This window comes from Borostomias antarcticus, assembly GCF_949987555.1.
Source record: "Borostomias antarcticus genome assembly, chromosome: 2".
Classification (NCBI taxonomy): Eukaryota; Metazoa; Chordata; class Actinopteri; order Stomiiformes; family Stomiidae; genus Borostomias; species Borostomias antarcticus.
Genome location: NC_140235.1, coordinates 490,749 through 508,158, shown reverse-complemented (window position 1 = coordinate 508,158; position 17,410 = coordinate 490,749). Strand labels below are relative to the sequence as shown.

General features: G+C 50.4%; 2 protein-coding genes across 3 annotated transcripts in view; one reads left to right on the top strand and one right to left on the bottom strand.

Annotated features, from left to right (window-relative positions):
* Window positions 1-3,123, bottom strand: part of sec23ip (SEC23 interacting protein) — a gene marked incomplete at its 5' end in the record, with an annotated part of 11,902 nt that extends 8,779 nt beyond the window's left edge. Inside the window, 7 exons of one of the 2 annotated variants that reach the window (XM_084452022.1) lie at window positions 203-292; window positions 427-547; window positions 633-722; window positions 877-1,070; window positions 1,418-1,625; window positions 1,753-2,255; window positions 2,991-3,123. In XM_084452022.1, the coding sequence (XP_084308148.1) occupies window positions 203-292; window positions 427-547; window positions 633-722; window positions 877-1,070; window positions 1,418-1,625; window positions 1,753-2,255; window positions 2,991-3,123 (1,339 nt within the window). The remainder of the gene's footprint in view (window positions 1-202; window positions 293-426; window positions 548-632; window positions 723-876; window positions 1,071-1,417; window positions 1,626-1,752; window positions 2,256-2,990) is intronic. The other variant, XM_084452023.1, reaches the window with a different exon arrangement.
* A 1,066-nt stretch (window positions 3,124-4,189) lies between these two features.
* mcmbp (minichromosome maintenance complex binding protein) lies at window positions 4,190-16,325 on the top strand. The gene is made up of 16 exons (XM_084452680.1): window positions 4,190-4,270; window positions 8,118-8,200; window positions 9,057-9,197; window positions 9,765-9,806; window positions 9,910-10,001; window positions 10,869-10,990; window positions 11,568-11,707; window positions 12,061-12,158; window positions 12,531-12,703; window positions 12,823-12,958; window positions 13,050-13,188; window positions 13,398-13,563; window positions 14,363-14,496; window positions 15,114-15,278; window positions 15,368-15,456; window positions 15,935-16,325. The coding sequence occupies exons 1-16, from the start codon at window positions 4,210-4,212 to the stop codon at window positions 16,056-16,058; spliced, it is 1,905 nt and encodes a 634-aa protein (XP_084308806.1). The 5' UTR covers window positions 4,190-4,209; the 3' UTR covers window positions 16,059-16,325.
* The last annotated feature ends 1,085 nt before the right edge of the window (window positions 16,326-17,410 follow it).

The following is a 17,410-nucleotide window of genomic DNA, read 5'->3' as shown; positions in this document are numbered from 1 at the left end:
TTATTACACTATACCACACCCCTGTTATTACACCATACCACACCCCTGTTATTACACCACACCCCTGTTATTACACTATGGATGAACTGTAGTTACATACCACACCCCTGTTATATACCACAACCCTGTTATTACACTATGGGTGAACTGTAGCTAAATACTACACCCGTTATTACACTATGGATGAACTGTAACTACGTACCACACTCCACCATGCTCCTGAACCTCAGGTCACACACAGGGCCGATCCCGTGGACCATGAACACCAGATGATCCACCTGGGGCAGCTCTCCTGGAACGGGCAGAACAAACAGGTACACACTTTTATAGATACTTTCTTTTTCAGAAAATGATTGATCTATTGTAATGATTTAGTTTGTTGTTTCCCACATCAATATGAATAAATACAGAGAGGAACCTGGCTACCATCAGGCACTTCATCATGGTCATCATCGATGCCTCTCTTGACCACTCTAGGTCTGGTCTGTCCATCCTGGGTTGTACCCCACTCATCTGGCACAGCAGAGGGCTGAAACTGGACTATCACCTGGGGGGGGGGGAGAGCTGTGTGAATACGCACCCAGGTCTGCGTCTATGCAAGTCAACTCAGGAGCAGGAAGACCAGCAGGTACCTTAGGATTGTGCATGACGATGGTTTCTCCCGACGGGAACTCCAGGCGTCGGTGCCACTGATTGGTGGAAACGGCTTTCTTGTATTCTCCCTGGATAGAAGAGAGATCAGAACCTCCCTCACACTGAGAAGTGAGACGTGGTGCGGCAGAGATACTCCCCACACACCTTTAACGTTCACCTGCATTCTAATCTGGGTAGCGACAACATTAGTCCGAGCTCTGCTCTTTGACCGACGGTACGAACCTCTAGCTTGTCGCTGAAGTCCTCTGAGTACGGGATGAACCGGCTGTCTGCGTCTCCCTTGTAGAACCAGGTGCAGCGCCGCACCTCCGTAGGCTCCTCCTCCCAGAACACGGCGGTCCGCATGCGGTCGTACAGCTGCACGTCGTAGCGCCCGCCGTCCGTGCACACCACCACGCTCTCAGGGTCCGGTTGGACTGGAGGAGAAAGGACCGTGTTGAGGTTAAAGGACTACTTCACCGCTGGGAATGTGAAGGTCAACTGAAATTGGGTCACCTATGTAGCATAAATGTGTAGTTATTTGTGAAATGTTTGTTTTATGGCCAGAGAAAATACTGAAAATGTATTTTTTGCTCAATCGGAAGAAACCTACAACTACCACAATGCACTGCGCTCACTGCTTCCTGAGGCCACACAAGGCAGATCCATCAGAATTTAAAATGTACTTTCAAGCACTGTGTTGTATTAGAAATCATGACAGGAATGCGAACAAAGCACATCACACTGTAGTACAGTGAATAAGTGGCCAAATATTCCAGTTCACCTGAGTTGTAGGTCTCCTCCAGCTGGAGGGAGTCCAGGATGCTGAAGGGAAGCCAGACGCTCTTTGACTCTACTTGTTTGCAGAAGAACCAGTGAGGCTGCACGGCCTCATAGACGTTATAGTTGTAGGGCATCATGGCGCCGGCAGGGACTAATGCCCCCGCAGTGGGCGGGGCAAGAGGGGGGGCCTGCATCTGTGAGGGAGGGGGCTGGGGGAGGGAGTGAACACACACACCAGCCTGGTTATCAGCATCATGAGAGGTGATCAACACTCAACATGGCGTCATATACAGACACGAGAGATTAAAGACAGCTTGAGGAAGATGAGTTGTTTACCTTTGAGAATGTGGGGGGCGGGGCTTGGCATGTCTGAGCAGGAGAGCCGAGCGGGTAGGGGTTCTGTTGGGGCGGGTGGGGGTGGGACTGGACCTCTGGAGCCTGAATATAGGGGTTGGCTCTGCTGCTGACGGGGGTGTGTCGGTACGGGTTGTAGCTCTGCTGAGAGGCCTGTGGAGGGGGCGGGGCTACCGTGCTAGGGGGCGGAGTGTATCGTCCCACGGGGCTCTCGTAAACGGCGCCGCCAAACGGTGGCACGGGGTTGGTTTGAGGGCCAGGGGGTGTCATGGCCAAGCTGGGGACGCCGCTGGGGACAGAGTTTGGGTTTGATGTTGCTGGGGCAACTGAGGGTGGTGGTGGGGGGCATGGCTGATGCCCGATGGAGGCAAATGGGTCACTGCTGGTCACGGGACTGGAGAAGTAGTTAAAAGTCGAAGGGGCGGGGACATTAGCAGAGGTCTGACCAAGAAAACTATCCTCTTCTCCAACATCTGTTGAGTCATCTAAGAAAGAGAGACAGCAGGGAAATGTGATCAACGTTAGTCGCTGACGTGGGTTTCAGTTAATGACCTCAGCACTTTTATCCCGTTGACTGTACAGATGAGATCACCAGACAGACAGGGTTGCCTTTGATCTGAGGTCTTCACTCAGTATGCCAACTATGATAACTTACATTACATTCAATGATTTCTCTCTCCACTCTGATATTTGATGGACAAGTTGATGACATACAACGTTAAAGCTTTGACAGTTCTGTCCATTGCTGCACTGATTACTGGAAATGCCCACGTTCAACTAGCTAAATTGGTTAGATAGTTAGATAGATAGATAGATACTATAGATAGATAGATAGATAGATAGATAGATAGATAGATAGATAGATAGATAGATACTATAGATAGATAGATAGATAGATAGATAGTTAGATAGATAGATAGATAGATAGATAGATAGGTAGATAGATAGATAGATAGATAGATAGATAGATAGGTAGATAGATAGGTAGGTAGGTAGATAGATAGATAGATAGATAGATAGATAGATAGATAGATAGATAGATAGATAGATAGATAGATAGATAGATAGATAGATAGACAACGTTGGCCAATTGACAAGAATTGCTTACATTAGGTGACTGTCAAATGGACAGTTTTGATTTGACTACAAGCAAGCTAAGTTAGCTGCTAAGTTGCTAACGGTATCTCTATTGACTTCCTCCTCGTTTTGCCTCATCTTACCTCCCGATAGCACCGCGGGGCCAGAGGCCTGACTCACAGGGATGAACGGGAGGTTGAAATTAAACTCCGGTGCCGCAGAAAACAGTAAATTTGCGCTGGAATTAGCAACATTAGTGCTTTTTCTATCAGCCATCTTCACATTTACACGTAGCTGCCAGAGCAAACGTCAGTACGCAACCCGGAAGTGGCAGGATGCTTACGTTCCTGCGTAAAAAATCACTGATTTGTAAGCGAGGTGATAGACAGCAGCGTTAGAATTCAGACAATCAGTTCATTTATAATGCAGCGAGGAAGTGCTGAAGTGCGCAGGTCGCTTGTGTTGTACGTGGACCAGCTGGGGGAAAGCGATGGGATGTGCTCGGTGCTGCCCCCTACTGCTGTGGCGGAGTATGCTACACAATAAAAATAACACTTTTGCTCTTTTATCTATTCTATCTTATATATATTATATTATATATATATAATAATATATATATAATTATAATTATAATATTATAATAATTAGTTATTAATTAACTAATTAATTAATTAATTATTATAATTTATTATAATATATATATTATATATTATCTATATTTTATCTTATCTTATCTTATAAAAGGTTATGGAAGATTGATATATAAAATGTATACAAATCAGTCAGATGCCGTTTCAGTGAGTTGTCTAGTTCCAGAGCATCACACTGTGTTGTGCGCGCGTGATTTTCTCCCCCAACCAACTTCTGCCATAACCACGCCCCCGCGAGTTTTCATTGGACAACCCTAACCCTAACCCAATGAAAACTCGCGGGGGCGTGGTTATGGCAGAAGTTGGTTGGGGGGAAAAATCACGCGTTGTGCGCAGGATGCCTTAAAGCCGGGTTCACTCGTTTTGTAACTATGGGTAGCCCGAAGACAATGTGCTTCTCTTGATTTATTACTTTCTAAAGCACCCGTACTGTATCGATGTTAATAAACTACATCAAAAGTATTCTAACAAAACAGCGTGACGTAAAATTCACTGTCTGGATGTTGGAGCGAGAAGAAATAATGAAACTTTTACCTCAGCAGCTAAATATGAGGAATACTTTTTTTGGGGCAAATTTCTCGTGACGCAATTTTCCCGCCACAGTGATCAGAGTGTCTCGCCCTGAACAGACACAGTTGGGTTCTCGTGCAGCTCAGGACTTCCGTTCTTCACATTATCCACACGTGCAGATCGTACAAACCGTTTCTAGCGAATGATGCCTTCAACTCATGATTGGATAAACAACCCCTTGGGAGTGGTCGAGGGGATGTTTGGTAAGAACAACGTTAGAGTTGCTAGTTACTCAGCTAGCTAGCCAGCCAACCTAGTTACTCAGCTAGCTAGCCAGCCAGCCTAGTTACTCAGCTAGCCAGCCTAGTTACTCAGCTAGCTAGCCAGCCAGCCTAGTTACTCAGCTAGCCAGCCAGCCAACCTAGTTACTCAGCTAGCCAGCCAGCCAACCTAGTTACTCAGCTAGCTAGCCAGCCAGCCTAGTTACTCAGCTAGCTAGCCAGCCAACCTAGTTACTCAGCTAGCTAGCCAGCCAACCTAGTTACTCAGCTAGCCAGCCAGCCAACCTAGTTACTCAGCTAGCTAGCCAGCCTAGTTACTCAGCTAGCTAGCCAGCCAGCCTAGTTACTCAGCTAGCTAGCCAGCCAACCTAGTTACTCAGCTAGCTAGCCAGCCAACCTAGTTACTCAGCTAGCCAGCCAGCCTAGTTACTCAGCTAGCCAGCCAGCCAACCTAGTTACTCAGCTAGCCAGCCAGCCAGCCTAGTTACTCAGCTAGCTAGCCAGCCTAGTTACTCAGCTAGCTAGCCAGCCAACCTAGTTACTCAGCTAGCTAGCCAGCCAACCTAGTTACTCAGCTAGCTAGCCAGCCAACCTAGTTACTCAGCTAGCCAGCCAGCCAACCTAGTTACTCAGCTAGCTAGCCAGCCAGCCTAGTTACTCAGCTAGCCAGCCAGCCTAGTTACTCAGCTAGCTAGCCAGCCAGCCAGCCTAGTTACTCAGCTAGCTAGCCAGCCAACCTAGTTACTCAGCTAGCTAGCCAGCCAACCTAGTTACTCAGCTAGCCAGCCAGCCAGCCTAGTTACTCAGCTAGCTAGCCAGCCAGCCTAGTTACTCAGCTAGCCAGCCAGCCAGCCTAGTTACTCAGCTAGCTAGCCAGCCAGCCTAGTTACTCAGCTAGCCAGCCAGCCAACCTAGTTACTCAGCTAGCTAGCCAGCCAACCTAGTTACTCAGCTAGCTAGCCAGCCAACCTAGTTACTCAGCTAGCTAGCCAGCCAACCTAGTTACTCAGCTAGCTAGCCAGCCAACCTAGTTACTCAGCTAGCTAGCTAGCCAGCCAGCCTAGTTACTCAGCTAGCCAGCCAACCTAGTTACTCAGCTAGCTAGCCAGCCAACCTAGTTACTCAGCTAGCCAGCCAGCCAACCTAGTTACTCAGCTAGCCAGCCAGCCAGCCAGCCTAGTTACTCAGCTAGCCAGCCAGCCAGCCAGCCTAGTTACTCAGCTAGCTAGCCAGCCAACCTAGTTACTCAGCTAGCTAGCCAGCCAACCTAGTTACTCAGCTAGCCAGCCAGCCAGCCTAGTTACTCAGCTAGCCAGCCAACCTAGTTACTCAGCTAGCCAGCCAACCTAGTTACTCAGCTAGCTAGCCAGACAACCTAGTTACTCAGCTAGCTAGCCAACCTAGTTACTCAGCTAGCCAGCCAGCCAGCCTAGTTACTCAGCTAGCCAGCCAACCTAGTTACTCAGTTAGCCAGCCAGCCTAGTTACTCAGCTAGCCAGCCAGCCAGCCTAGTTACTCAGCTAGCCAGCCAACCTAGTTACTCAGCTAGCTAGCCAGCCAACCTAGTTACTCAGCTAGCTAGCCAACCTAGTTACTCAGCTAGCCAGCCAGCCAGCCTAGTTACTCAGTTAGCCAGCCAACCTAGTTACTCAGCTAGCCAGCCAGCCAGCCTAGTTACTCAGTTAGCCAGCCAACCTAGTTACTCAGCTAGCTAGCCAGCCAACCTAGTTACTCAGTTAGCCAGCCAGCCTAGTTACTCAGCTAGCCAGCCAGCCAGCCTAGTTACTCAGTTAGCCAGCCAACCTAGTTACTCAGCTAGCCAGCCAACCTAGTTACTCAGCTAGCTAGCCAGCCAACCTAGTTACTCAGCTAGCTAGCCAGCCAACCTAGTTACTCAGCTAGCTAGCCAGCCAGCCTAGTTACTCAGCTAGCCAGCCAGCCAGCCTAGTTACTCAGCTAGCCAGCCAGCCAGCCTAGTTACTCAGCTAGCTAGCCAGCCAACCTAGTTACTCAGCTAGCTAGCCAGCCAACCTAGTTACTCAGCTAGCTAGCCAGCCAACCTAGTTACTCAGCTAGCTAGCCAGCCAGCCTAGTTACTCAGCTAGCCAGCCAGCCTAGTTACTCAGCTAGCCAGCCAGCCTAGTTACTCAGCTAGCCAGCCAGCCAGCCTAGTTACTCAGCTAGCCAGCCAGCCAACCTAGTTACTCAGCTAGCCAGCCAGCCTAGTTACTCAGCCAGCCAGCCAGCCAGCCAGCCAACCTAGTTACTCAGCTAGCCAGCCAGCCTAGTTACTCAGCTAGCCAGCCAGCCAACCAACCTAGTTACTCAGCTAGCTAGCCAGCCAGCCAACCTAGTTACTCAGCTAGCCAGCCAGCCAGCCAACCTAGTTACTCAGCTAGCCAGCCAGCCAGCCAGCCTAGTTACTCAGCTAGCCAGCCAGCCAACCTAGTTACTCAGCTAGCCAGCCAGCCAGCCAGCCTAGTTACTCAGCTAGCCAGCCAGCCAGCCAACCTAGTTACTCAGCTAGCCAGCCAGCCAACCAACCTAGTTACTCAGCTAGCTAGCCAGCCAGCCAACCTAGTTACTCAGCTAGCCAGCCAGCCAGCCAACCTAGTTACTCAGCTAGCCAGCCAGCCAAGTTACTCAGCCAGCCAGCCAGCCAACCTAGTTACTCAGCTAGCTAGCCAGCCAACCTAGTTACTCAGCTAGCCAGCCAGCCTAATTACTCAGCTAGCCAGCCAGCCTAGTTACTCAGCTAGCTAGCCAGCCAACCTAGTTACTCAGCTAGCTAGCCAGCCAGCCTAGTTACTCAGCTAGCCAGCCAGCCAGCCTAGTTACTCAGCTAGCTAGCCAGCCAACCTAGTTACTCAGCTAGCTAGCCAGCCAACCTAGTTACTCAGCTAGCTAGCCAACCAGCCTAGTTACTCAGCTAGCAAGCCAACCAGCCTAGTTACTCAGCTAGCCAGCCAGCCAACCTAGTTACTCAGCTAGCTAGCCAGCCAACCTAGTTACTCAGCTAGCTAGCCAGCCAGCCTAGTTACTCAGCTAGCTAGCCAACCTAGTTACTCAGCTAGCTAGCCAACCTAGTTACTCAGCTAGCTAGCCAGCCAACCTAGTTGCTCAGCTAGCTAGCCAGCCAACCTAGTTACTCAGCTAGCCAGCCAGCCAGCCTAGTTACTCAGCTAGCTAGCCAGCCAACCTAGTTACTCAGCTAGTTACTAATTGGAAATCACTTGATGCTGTTGGTTATGTAGCTTAGTTAGTTAATTGTATTTCTATTCATACCCGCTCCTTTTCTATCACAGCTCTATATCTAACCTACTAATCCTCCCACTTTGCTAGTTAACGTTTCAATCATAGACGGCACTTGTCAGCTAGCGTGACAACTCTTATTGCCAAATTACTTAGTGCTAGCTACTTTAGCTAACGCTACGTGTGTTTCAAAATGCTAGCTAGCTAACTGTTCAACTGTTCTCCTCGCGTAGCTAACTAACGTCCAACTTCACGTTATCATTGTTAAGTGTCTGCGTACAGACGTGTCATCTTACTTTCACTTTCCATAGACTTTGCATGCGGCTTTCTGCTGCAATGTTGACCTTTCCCTACCTTGACCTCCGGGCGATGACCTTTCCTTACCTTGACCCCCGGGCGGTGCTCTAGGATCCTTCAACTCTGCTCTGGTCCTGTTTCTCTCTCCTCTTTCCCTACCTTGACCCCCGGGCGATGACCTTTCCCTACCTTGACCCCCGGGCGGTGCTCTAGGAAGCCTTCAACTCTGCTCTGGTCCTGTTTCTCTCTCCTCTTGTGACGGATGTGTTCTGTTCTTCAGCCCAGAATTCAAACCCAGATTGGGGATCCAAAGTTGTGGAGTTCTTCAAAGAGCAGCTGAAAGGCACAGAGGCTCATACATGGGTAAGATGATCAAAATCACAAACCGTTTATTGCCACGCAGTTTTACAACGTGCTAGTAGGAATGTGCTTTCCGGCGAGGTGCAGGACATTGAGACAACATTGGACAGGGTGCAGGACATTGAGACAACATTGGACAGGATGCAGGATATTGAGACAACATTGGACAGGGTGCAGGACATTGAGACAACATTGGACAGGGTGCAGGACATTGAGACAACATTGGACAGGGTGCAGGACATTGAGACAACATTGGACAGGGTGCAGGGACGAGACGGGACAGTGCAAAGGGCAAGTGCAAAATGCTAGCGCAAAAACGAGATGAGCTAAAGAAATAACAATGAACAAGAAGTAGTGCAGTCAGTGTATATACAGTGTGAGCATGCAGAGTGTAGTGTGTGTGTGTGTGTGTGTGTGTGTGTGTGTGTGTGTGTGTGTGTGTGTGTGTGTGTGTGTGTGCATGCATGCAGAGTGTAGTGTGTGTGTGTGTGTGTGTGTGTGTGTGTGTGTGTGTGTGTGAGTGTGGTGCGTCCTCTACAGAACATTCAGGTCATGTGCAGGTGACTATAGACCGTGTTTCTCGGTGGTGGAGTCTGTGATGGGCCCAGTTGAAGAGGCTGATGGCCGTGGGGAAGATGACTGAGCTTTATAAATAACTTTGATTTGATCAGATATGACATTTGCTTATTGCCTTGCCTATTATATATTTGATTCTTATTAGACTTAAGACTTGTCATTGAACTAGGAGTGCATTACAACCCCCCCAGATACCATTGTCTACTCTTGTCACAGACAACTTTGTACAATTTCATACATTTATTTAGTAGCTAACAGCGTGTCTGCTAATGTCTCCATACAGGTTCCCTCTCTAAACGACGTCCCTCTGCACTACCTGAAGCCCGACAGTCTGGTCAAGTTCCGCTGTTTAATCCAAGACATGTTTGACCCCGAGTTCTACATGGGGGTGTATGAGACGGTGGACCCCTCAAACAAGACCCCAGTAAGCATCCCCTCTCCTCCATCCCTGAGTGACCAGGCTACTGGACATTAGCTGCCTACGTTACACACACACACCCGCTGGCATTTGTTGTATTTATGTGTGAGGTGTGTGTTAGGGTTGCAAATTTCAAGGAATTTCATTAATCGATAACTGTTAACCTTAACAAACGATAGTCGATTAATTGAACGTCCCACGCTGGACTGTGCTTTGCTCGCTTCATTTTTGTTTTCTTCCGCTGTGTCGTTGAAATTTCCCAGCATCCCAATTAGCCTTCGCTACATGGCGTGGCCCTCATGTGCAGTCAGACCCTAATGTTCGTTCAAAAAAAAAAAGTTATATTCCATTAACAAGTAATTCATTGATTAACCAAATCTTGTTCCATTAACAAGTAATTAATCGAGTAACCAAATCTTACTCGAGTAAATTCTTATCAGCAATTAATTGATAGTCGATTAACTGTTAACATCCCTAGTGTCTGTATATATATACATGTATAAATTATAATATATATATACATGTATAAATTATAATATATATACCGGCATTTTGACCACTTGACAATTTCAGGTTTTGCGATGTGGGAAGTACAAGGATGTCACAGAATGTGGGGTGAGTTCATCAGTCCTTCCTTCCTTGAGCCATGAATTCACTCGCAACTTGTACGTGTTTTTAAATGTATAACACTGAGTTGCCATGTGCTCTTTGCCTTCAGGTGGATATCAGTTCCAGGAACACCGTTACCTCGGAGAGACAGACCTTCTACTGCGTCCCTATTCCTGGAGAGAGCCCATGGACTAAAGAAATATCCATTTCCCTCTGATAGAATCAAATACACTTTAAATATTTAAATACATGAAAAATAGAGTTGGAGCAGGTACCTTCCTGAGTGATGAGGGTTTCTGTCATGTCTAAATATTATTTGTACGTTGTATGAATGCCCTGGTCAGTATAGGAGAGAGGAAGGCCCTGGTCAGTATAGGAGAGAGGAGAGAGGAAGGCCCTGGTCAGTATAGGAGAGAGGAGAGAGGAAGGCCCTGGTCAGTATAGGAGAGAGGAGTGAGGAAGGCCCTGGTCAGTATAGGAGAGAGGAAGGCCCTGGTCAGTATAGGAGTGAGGAGAGAGGAAGGCCCTGGTCAGTATAGGAGAGAGGAGAGAGGAAGGCCCTGGTCAGTATAGGAGAGAGGAGAGAGGAAGGCCCTGGTCAGTATAGGAGAGAGGAGAGAGGAAGGCCCTGGTCAGTATAGGAGAGAGGAGAGAGGAAGGCCCTGGTCAGTATAGGAGAGAGGAAGGCCCTGGTCAGTAGAGGAGAGAGGAGAGAGGAAGGCCCTGGTCAGTATAGGAGAGAGGAGAGAGGAAGGCCCTGGTCAGTATAGGAGAGAGGAAGGCCCTGGTCAGTATAGGAGAGAGGAGAGAGGAAGGCCCTGGTCAGTATAGGAGAGAGGAAGGCCCTGGTCAGTATAGGAGAGAGGAGTGAGGAAGACCCTGGTCAGTATAGGAGAGAGGAAGGCCCTGGTCAGTATAGGAGAGAGGAGAGAGGAAGGCCCTGGTCAGTATAGGAGAGAGGAAGGCCCTGGTCAGTATAGGAGAGAGGAGAGAGGAAGGCCCTGGTCAGTATAGGAGAGAGGAGAGAGGAAGGCCCTGGTCAGTATAGGAGCCTTAACGGTCTCACAGCTATGCTGGCTCCAGCCAGGCCAGGGTCGTCCCCTCCACCTCCTACGCCCCCAGCAGACACAAGCGCAGCTACGAAGAGGACGACGACATGGACACACAGTCCCAGAGAGAACCACACACAGGTACTGACCACACAGTCCCAGAGAGAACCACACACAGGTACTGACCACACAGTCCCAGAGAGAACCCCACACAGGTACCGACCACACAGTCCCAGAGAGAACCCCACACAGGTACCGACCACACAGTCCCAGAGAGAACCACACACAGTCCCAGAGAGAACCACACACAGTCCCAGAGAGAACCACACACATGGACACAGTCCCAGAGAGAACCACACACAGGTACTGACCACACACAGTCCCAGAGAGAACCACACACATGGACACAGTCCCAGAGAGAACCACACACAGGTACTGACCACACACAGTCCCAGAGAGAACCACACACAGGTATTGACCACACACATGGACACACAGTCCCAGAGAGAACCACACACAGGTACTGACCACACAGTCCCAGAGAGAACCACACACAGGTATGATTTCAAGAATGATATTGTGGATGTAGTCCTGTTAGTACATGGCGAGCTGCAACCTAACGACACACAAATCTAACGGAAAAGTTTTAAATAGTTGACAAACATTCGTGAACGTTTGCCCTGTTCGCTGAATCTGAACGCACCCCTGCTCTGTTCAGAGCACCATGGCAACGGGGACTCCAAAAGGCAGGAGAGGGAGGCGCCAGGCGGCCAGGCCACGCCCCCCTCAGACCGCGCCTCTCCTCTGGATCTCAACTTCCCGTTGCCGGGGGAGATGGGCCCCGCCTGCCTAGTGAAGGTAGAACCTCGACCTGTTGGGCTTTTAAAGCCTGTCCACTCAACACCTTCCACTCAACACCTTCCACTCAACACCTTCCACTCAACACCGTCCATACTCAACACCTTCCACTCAACACCTTCCATATTCCTGCTCACCTGTCCACTCAACACCTTCCACTCAACACCTTCCACTCAACACCTTCCACTCAACACCTTCCACTCAACACCTTCCACTCAACACCTTCCATACTCCTGCTCAGGACTCTAGGTTCTCCTCAGTATTGGCGTGGTGGTGATGATGCCCTCAGTATTGGCGTGGTGGTGGTGAGGCCCTCAGTATGTGCGTGGTGGTGACGCCCTCTCTGTCGGCAGGTGTACGAGGACTGGGACGGCTTTAAGCTGAACGACGCCGTGGAGGTTTACGGGATTCTGTCCGTCAGTCCCGTCCTGAGCGCCCTGGCGGACGAAAAGTAAGGCGTGGTTTTGTTCCCTTGTCTTCTTCTGGGGTTGTGTTGTGGGGTTGTTGTGGGGTTGTTGTGTTGTGTTGTTGTGGGGTTGTTGTGTTGTGGGGTTGTGTTGTGAGGTTGTTGAGGGGTTTTGTTGTGGGGTTGTGTTGTGGGGTTGTTGTGGGGTTGTTGTGGGGTTGTTGTGGGGTTGTTGTGGGGTTGTTGTGGGGTTGTGTTGTGGGGTTGTTGTGGGGTTGTTGTGGGGTTGTTGTGGGGTTGTGTTGTGGGGTTGTGTTGTGGGGTTGTGTTGTGGGGTTGTTGTGGGGTTGTTGTGGGTTGTGTTGGCGTGTGTGTTTGCGTTCGTCGCTCATGGCACATTGGCTTCTGCGCATTCAGAGAGTCCCCGTCGTCGCTGCTGGACCCGGGTGAGAGCATGGAGACGGCGGAGGAGCAGCGCGCCCACAGCCCGCCCGCCTCGCTGGTGCCCCGCCTCCACGCGCTCTACGCCAGGCGCCTCCCGCACAACAACCCCCTGCTGCACTCCGCCCCCCTGGAGGACGCCAGCGCAGGTGAGACCCGCCCACACACCCCCAGTACCCCCCACACACCCCCAGCACCGCGCAGGCGGAAGAGTCCGTTGTGTGGAAGGCCGGTTAACCCTCCCCCCTTCCCCCCCCCCCCCTCGCAGCTCTCTCCTCGCTCCGGGGCGAGATGGCATCCGAGATGGCGTCTGTGAGGGCTGAGCTGCTGGCGTACCTCACCCACGGCCTCCTGGGAGACGGACTGGCGGCAGAGTACCTCATCCTGCACCTCATCTCTGACGTGTGAGTGGACAGACCGTCCTGCAGAGCTCCGCCCTCGACCTCTGACCTCGACCAGGAGACGTCCTCACAGCGCTGTGTCTGTGTGTCTCAGGTATTCCAGGCGGGACGTTCTTCCTCTGGGCAAGTTCACCCTGAACCTGAGTGGCTGTCCCTCCTCCTACTCCTCCTCCTCCTCCTCATCCTCCTACACGGAGAAACTCCATCAGATGGTCCAGCAGCTCGTGCCCTGTGTGAGTCCGCCCGCTCCGAGCCCCAGAGCTCCTCCTCCTCACAGCGTCTGTGTTTACGCTGCTCCTCCTCCTCACAGCGTTGGTGTTTACGCTGCTCCTCCTCCTCACCCCTCTGTGTTTACGCTGCTCCTCCTCCTCCTCCTCCTCAGCGTCAGTGTTCACGCTGCTCCTCCTCCTCCTCACTCCTCTCTTCTCCTTCTCTCCCTCAGTCGTACCGTCTGTGCATGACCCTTCAGAACATGAACCGGCTCAGGCTGGTTCCCAGGAAGGACTACGCGTCCAACCGGCTGGTCAGCGGCGTTCTGCAGCTGGTCAGGAACACCTCCCTGTTCCTGGACGAGACGCGTCTGGAGCAGGGCCAGCTGGACGCCTCGGGTGAGTCCTCCCAGAACCGGCCCGGCCCGGGCGCAGACACACGGATGTCCTGACACTGACCGACCCGGGCGCAGATACACACTGACTGACCCGACGCAGATACACACGGACGTCCTGACACTGACTGACCCGACGCAGACACACACGGACATCCTTACACTGACCGGCCCGGGCGCAGACACACACGGACATCCTTACACTGACCGGCCCGGGCGCAGACACACGGACATCCTGACACTGACCGACCCGACGCAGATACACACCGACATCCTGACACTGACTGACCTGACGCAGATACACACTGACTGACCCGACGCTTGGTCCAGAAATACTTAATGCCGTTTCAGACGAGGAGCGATATCTGCGCATTGTAATTCATTTTCAATGAGAGTGGCGAGCGGATAATTTGGGAGCCGCGGACAATCTGGGGCGGAGCGGCAAGCGGGCACGACCCCGTGAAATTGTGGCGCGCGTGCTCGTTTCGTACACATGCCCGTCCGCGACGAAGAGCTGAATTGTAGTCAGCTTTCCCCGCTGCGCGCAGGACGCGTGCGTCCCCCGCTTATCCGAGCGAGAACGCAGGCGGAATATCGCTCCCCGTCTGAAACGGCCTTTACACTGACCGACCTGACGCTTGGTCCAGAAATACTTAATGCACTCTTTGGAGTGGCTTTGGAACTCAGTAGTCTTAGTTATTGTTACTGGGTATTTCTACTGGCAGTACTTGGACCTTTTTAATTGCATGGTGTGGTTGATGACATGTTTGTGATGCGTCCGGCGGTGTCCGTGTGTCCTGCAGGTGTGCGTAACATCACTGCCCTCGGGAATCTGATCTCCTGGCAGAAGGTTGATTATGACTTCAGCTACCACCAGATGGAATTCTCCTGCAATATTAACGTGCTCATCGCGTCCGAAGGCCGCTCGCTGCTGCCGGTGAGGACGGACAGGGCGGGGGACGACCAGCAGGGGGCGCAGGAGGGCGCAGAGCGGCAGCGGGGGGGGGTTTGGGTTTCAGCCAGGGTCTCTGGAGGCCCGGCTCTGTTTCCACCCGGCGTCACTCTGTCGTCTCTCCCCATTGGTGGGCAGCGCTCCCCGCCTGCTCTGGGTGGGACGCGCCCGCTGGGGGGAATTCCGGCGTGTTCTATTCCTGTGTGTTGGTCTAGCGGGTTGCCATGGCGGCAGCTGTGCCACAGGGACAGTCCTCAGAGGCGTCGAGGCAGCGTCACAAACACAAACTCACCTCCTGTTTACGCTGGAAAACTCACTTCGGTTTAACATTTGTTCACAAAGTTTCAATTGAAGTTACATAATGATCAATTACCTCTGATGATTGATACTGTATTGATCCCAGGGGGAGATTGTTGAAGTTGATTAACCACAATGAGACAGTGAGGCTCCACCACCGATAGCAGGCGCTCTGCCTTGGCCAGCACAGGAAGTCATAGCTGATTGAGTTGATCAAGTTCAAACTACTTCGATTGTGACTGAGTGTTAATCTTGAACCCTGGGCTACTGTGGCGTTGCTGACTAACTGGCTCCTCCCCTCTCAGTCTGACTGTCAGGTGCACCTGCAGCCTCAGGTGACCCCGCCCAACATGGAGGACTACTTAAGCGCCGTCCAGTTGGGGCAGATGTCAACACACCTCAACAAGTTCCGTGTTTACCTGACCGTGGCGCGAACCCTGGACTACAGCATCTCTGACGAGGTCACCAAGGTGAGACGCGTGATTCAGGAGGTCAAAACGTTCACCTGCACGCAGACGTTCTGTTTATTGAGCGGAGCGTTTGCTGCTGTGTTCCCCAGGCGGTGGAGGATGACTTTGTGGACATGCGTAAGGACGACCCCCAGAGCATCAGCGCTGAGGACCTGCACAGGCTGCTGGTGGTGGCCAGGTGGGCGGGGCCTCAGACACGCACCACTTCTCTGGAGTTCTAGACGGAAGTCTGATATTGTGGAGGGATTCATATGGACTTGAAATGGAATCATTCAGTACCTTTATTTCCGTCCCAGCCCTGAGTAGGTGGTCTAACTAGGGCTGGGTATCGATTAGAATCTCAAGAATCGATTAGATTCCGATTCACAAGGTTCAGAATCGATTATCACAATTCGATTTGATTCAATATCGATTCGGTTAGTGTTACTAAAACCTGTTGGGTGTTTTTTTTTTTGGCTGTAACCTTAATTACATGACTGCCAAGTTATGCAACACATCAACAGGCCTACTACGGCTGGGTATCCATACTGATTTCTAAAAATGAATGAATGAATCATTGAATGAATTAATGAACTATTCATTCATTAAATATCATGAATCGATTCTGAATCATTTAAACCCAGCCCCAGGTCTAACGGCGCTCTGCTTGTCCCCAGGCTGCTGTCCCTCAGTCTGGGACAGACCTCGCTGTCCAGGGACGTCTGGACCAGGGCCAAGCACATGGAGGCGCTGAGAACCAGCAGAACCCAGCAGAAGAGCGTCAACGGCAACGAGCCCTAATCGGACCAGAACCACATCACAGAAATATCAATGAGGAACGTGAGATCGTCTTGCAATAAACTATTGTTTTTCTATGTTGAGAATGGTTCTGGTTCTGTACCTGTGAGCAGATCAGAGCTGATGAATGTGAGGTCTGTTGACTCATCGGACCGTTGAGGGGAAAATGTTTACGTGTGGGAATTGTGACAGTGTCCCATAAACTTGAGAAAGTACATGCAAAGATATTCAACTTTCTCACCCTCGTTGACCAAATGGTTGCGTTTTTATATCCAGGTGTGTAAATAGGGCATTTTGAGGTCCACTTTTGTCAGTCTGTTCTCACTCAAGCACAGTGTCATCACATTCATATTCAATTTGACCTTTTCCTGTTATGTGAAAAAAAGAATACATCCCTACATTGTTCCATACTTTGTTTTTGAAACTGTAAATGACAATAAACCTGTTCTACTTCACCGTCTGCTCGTCACTGAAGGGTTTTCAGTCTCACCGTGTTCATTCTCTACAGACTGACCTGTTCTGGTCGCTTCACCTGGTCACCTTCCTACTGGACTCTGGAGGAAAAAGTTCACGCCTTTGTGAATAAGAATAAATAGGATATTTTATTCAATAAAATTCGAGTACAACATGACAGTCAGTTATTTAGGAGGTGAACTACAACCACAGACATTCAGACATGGTACTTATGCTGTGCTTGAATGTGCAATCGTGTGGCGGCGTCTAGTCACATGACTACGCCATGAATGTAACATTATCTGGATGAGCAGGATGCATGTTGGGAAATGGAGGAAGTCAACCATAGACAAATGAAACGTGGTCCAAAGCACTTTGTGTAAAAACAAAACAAAAAACATCCTCCCCCAGCGAACGGTAAAATCACAACAGAATCAAGGCCTCCACCTTCTGCACAAGCAACACAACTAAATAACCCTCTTCCAACATCACAACCCCATCTCAAAGGAATGTTTATAATTATAATATAGTTCGTTCCTTTTAACAATATGTACCTAATCTGCTAAGAGTATCATCTGATCTGAGAACTGCTCCAGTGCATGTGTTCCTGAATAGAATAAAATGACTAAATTCAACCCTTAATGGTGCGTTACGTTCCTATTGCGCTGTGCCCACCATGGTAAAGCTTTGGCAGTGCAAGACAATATCAGCAGGTTCAGTAACAGAGGAACCGGTCATTAAACCAGCTCCCACAACCTGGGACACTAACATCAGCCGCTAGAACCATCCAGAACACAGCTGCTCCAGCCTCTAGCCTCTAGAACCATCCAGAACACAGCTGCTCTAGCCTCTAGTCTGCTGGGTGAGCACGCTGCTGCTCCAGCCTCTAGCCTCTAGTCTGC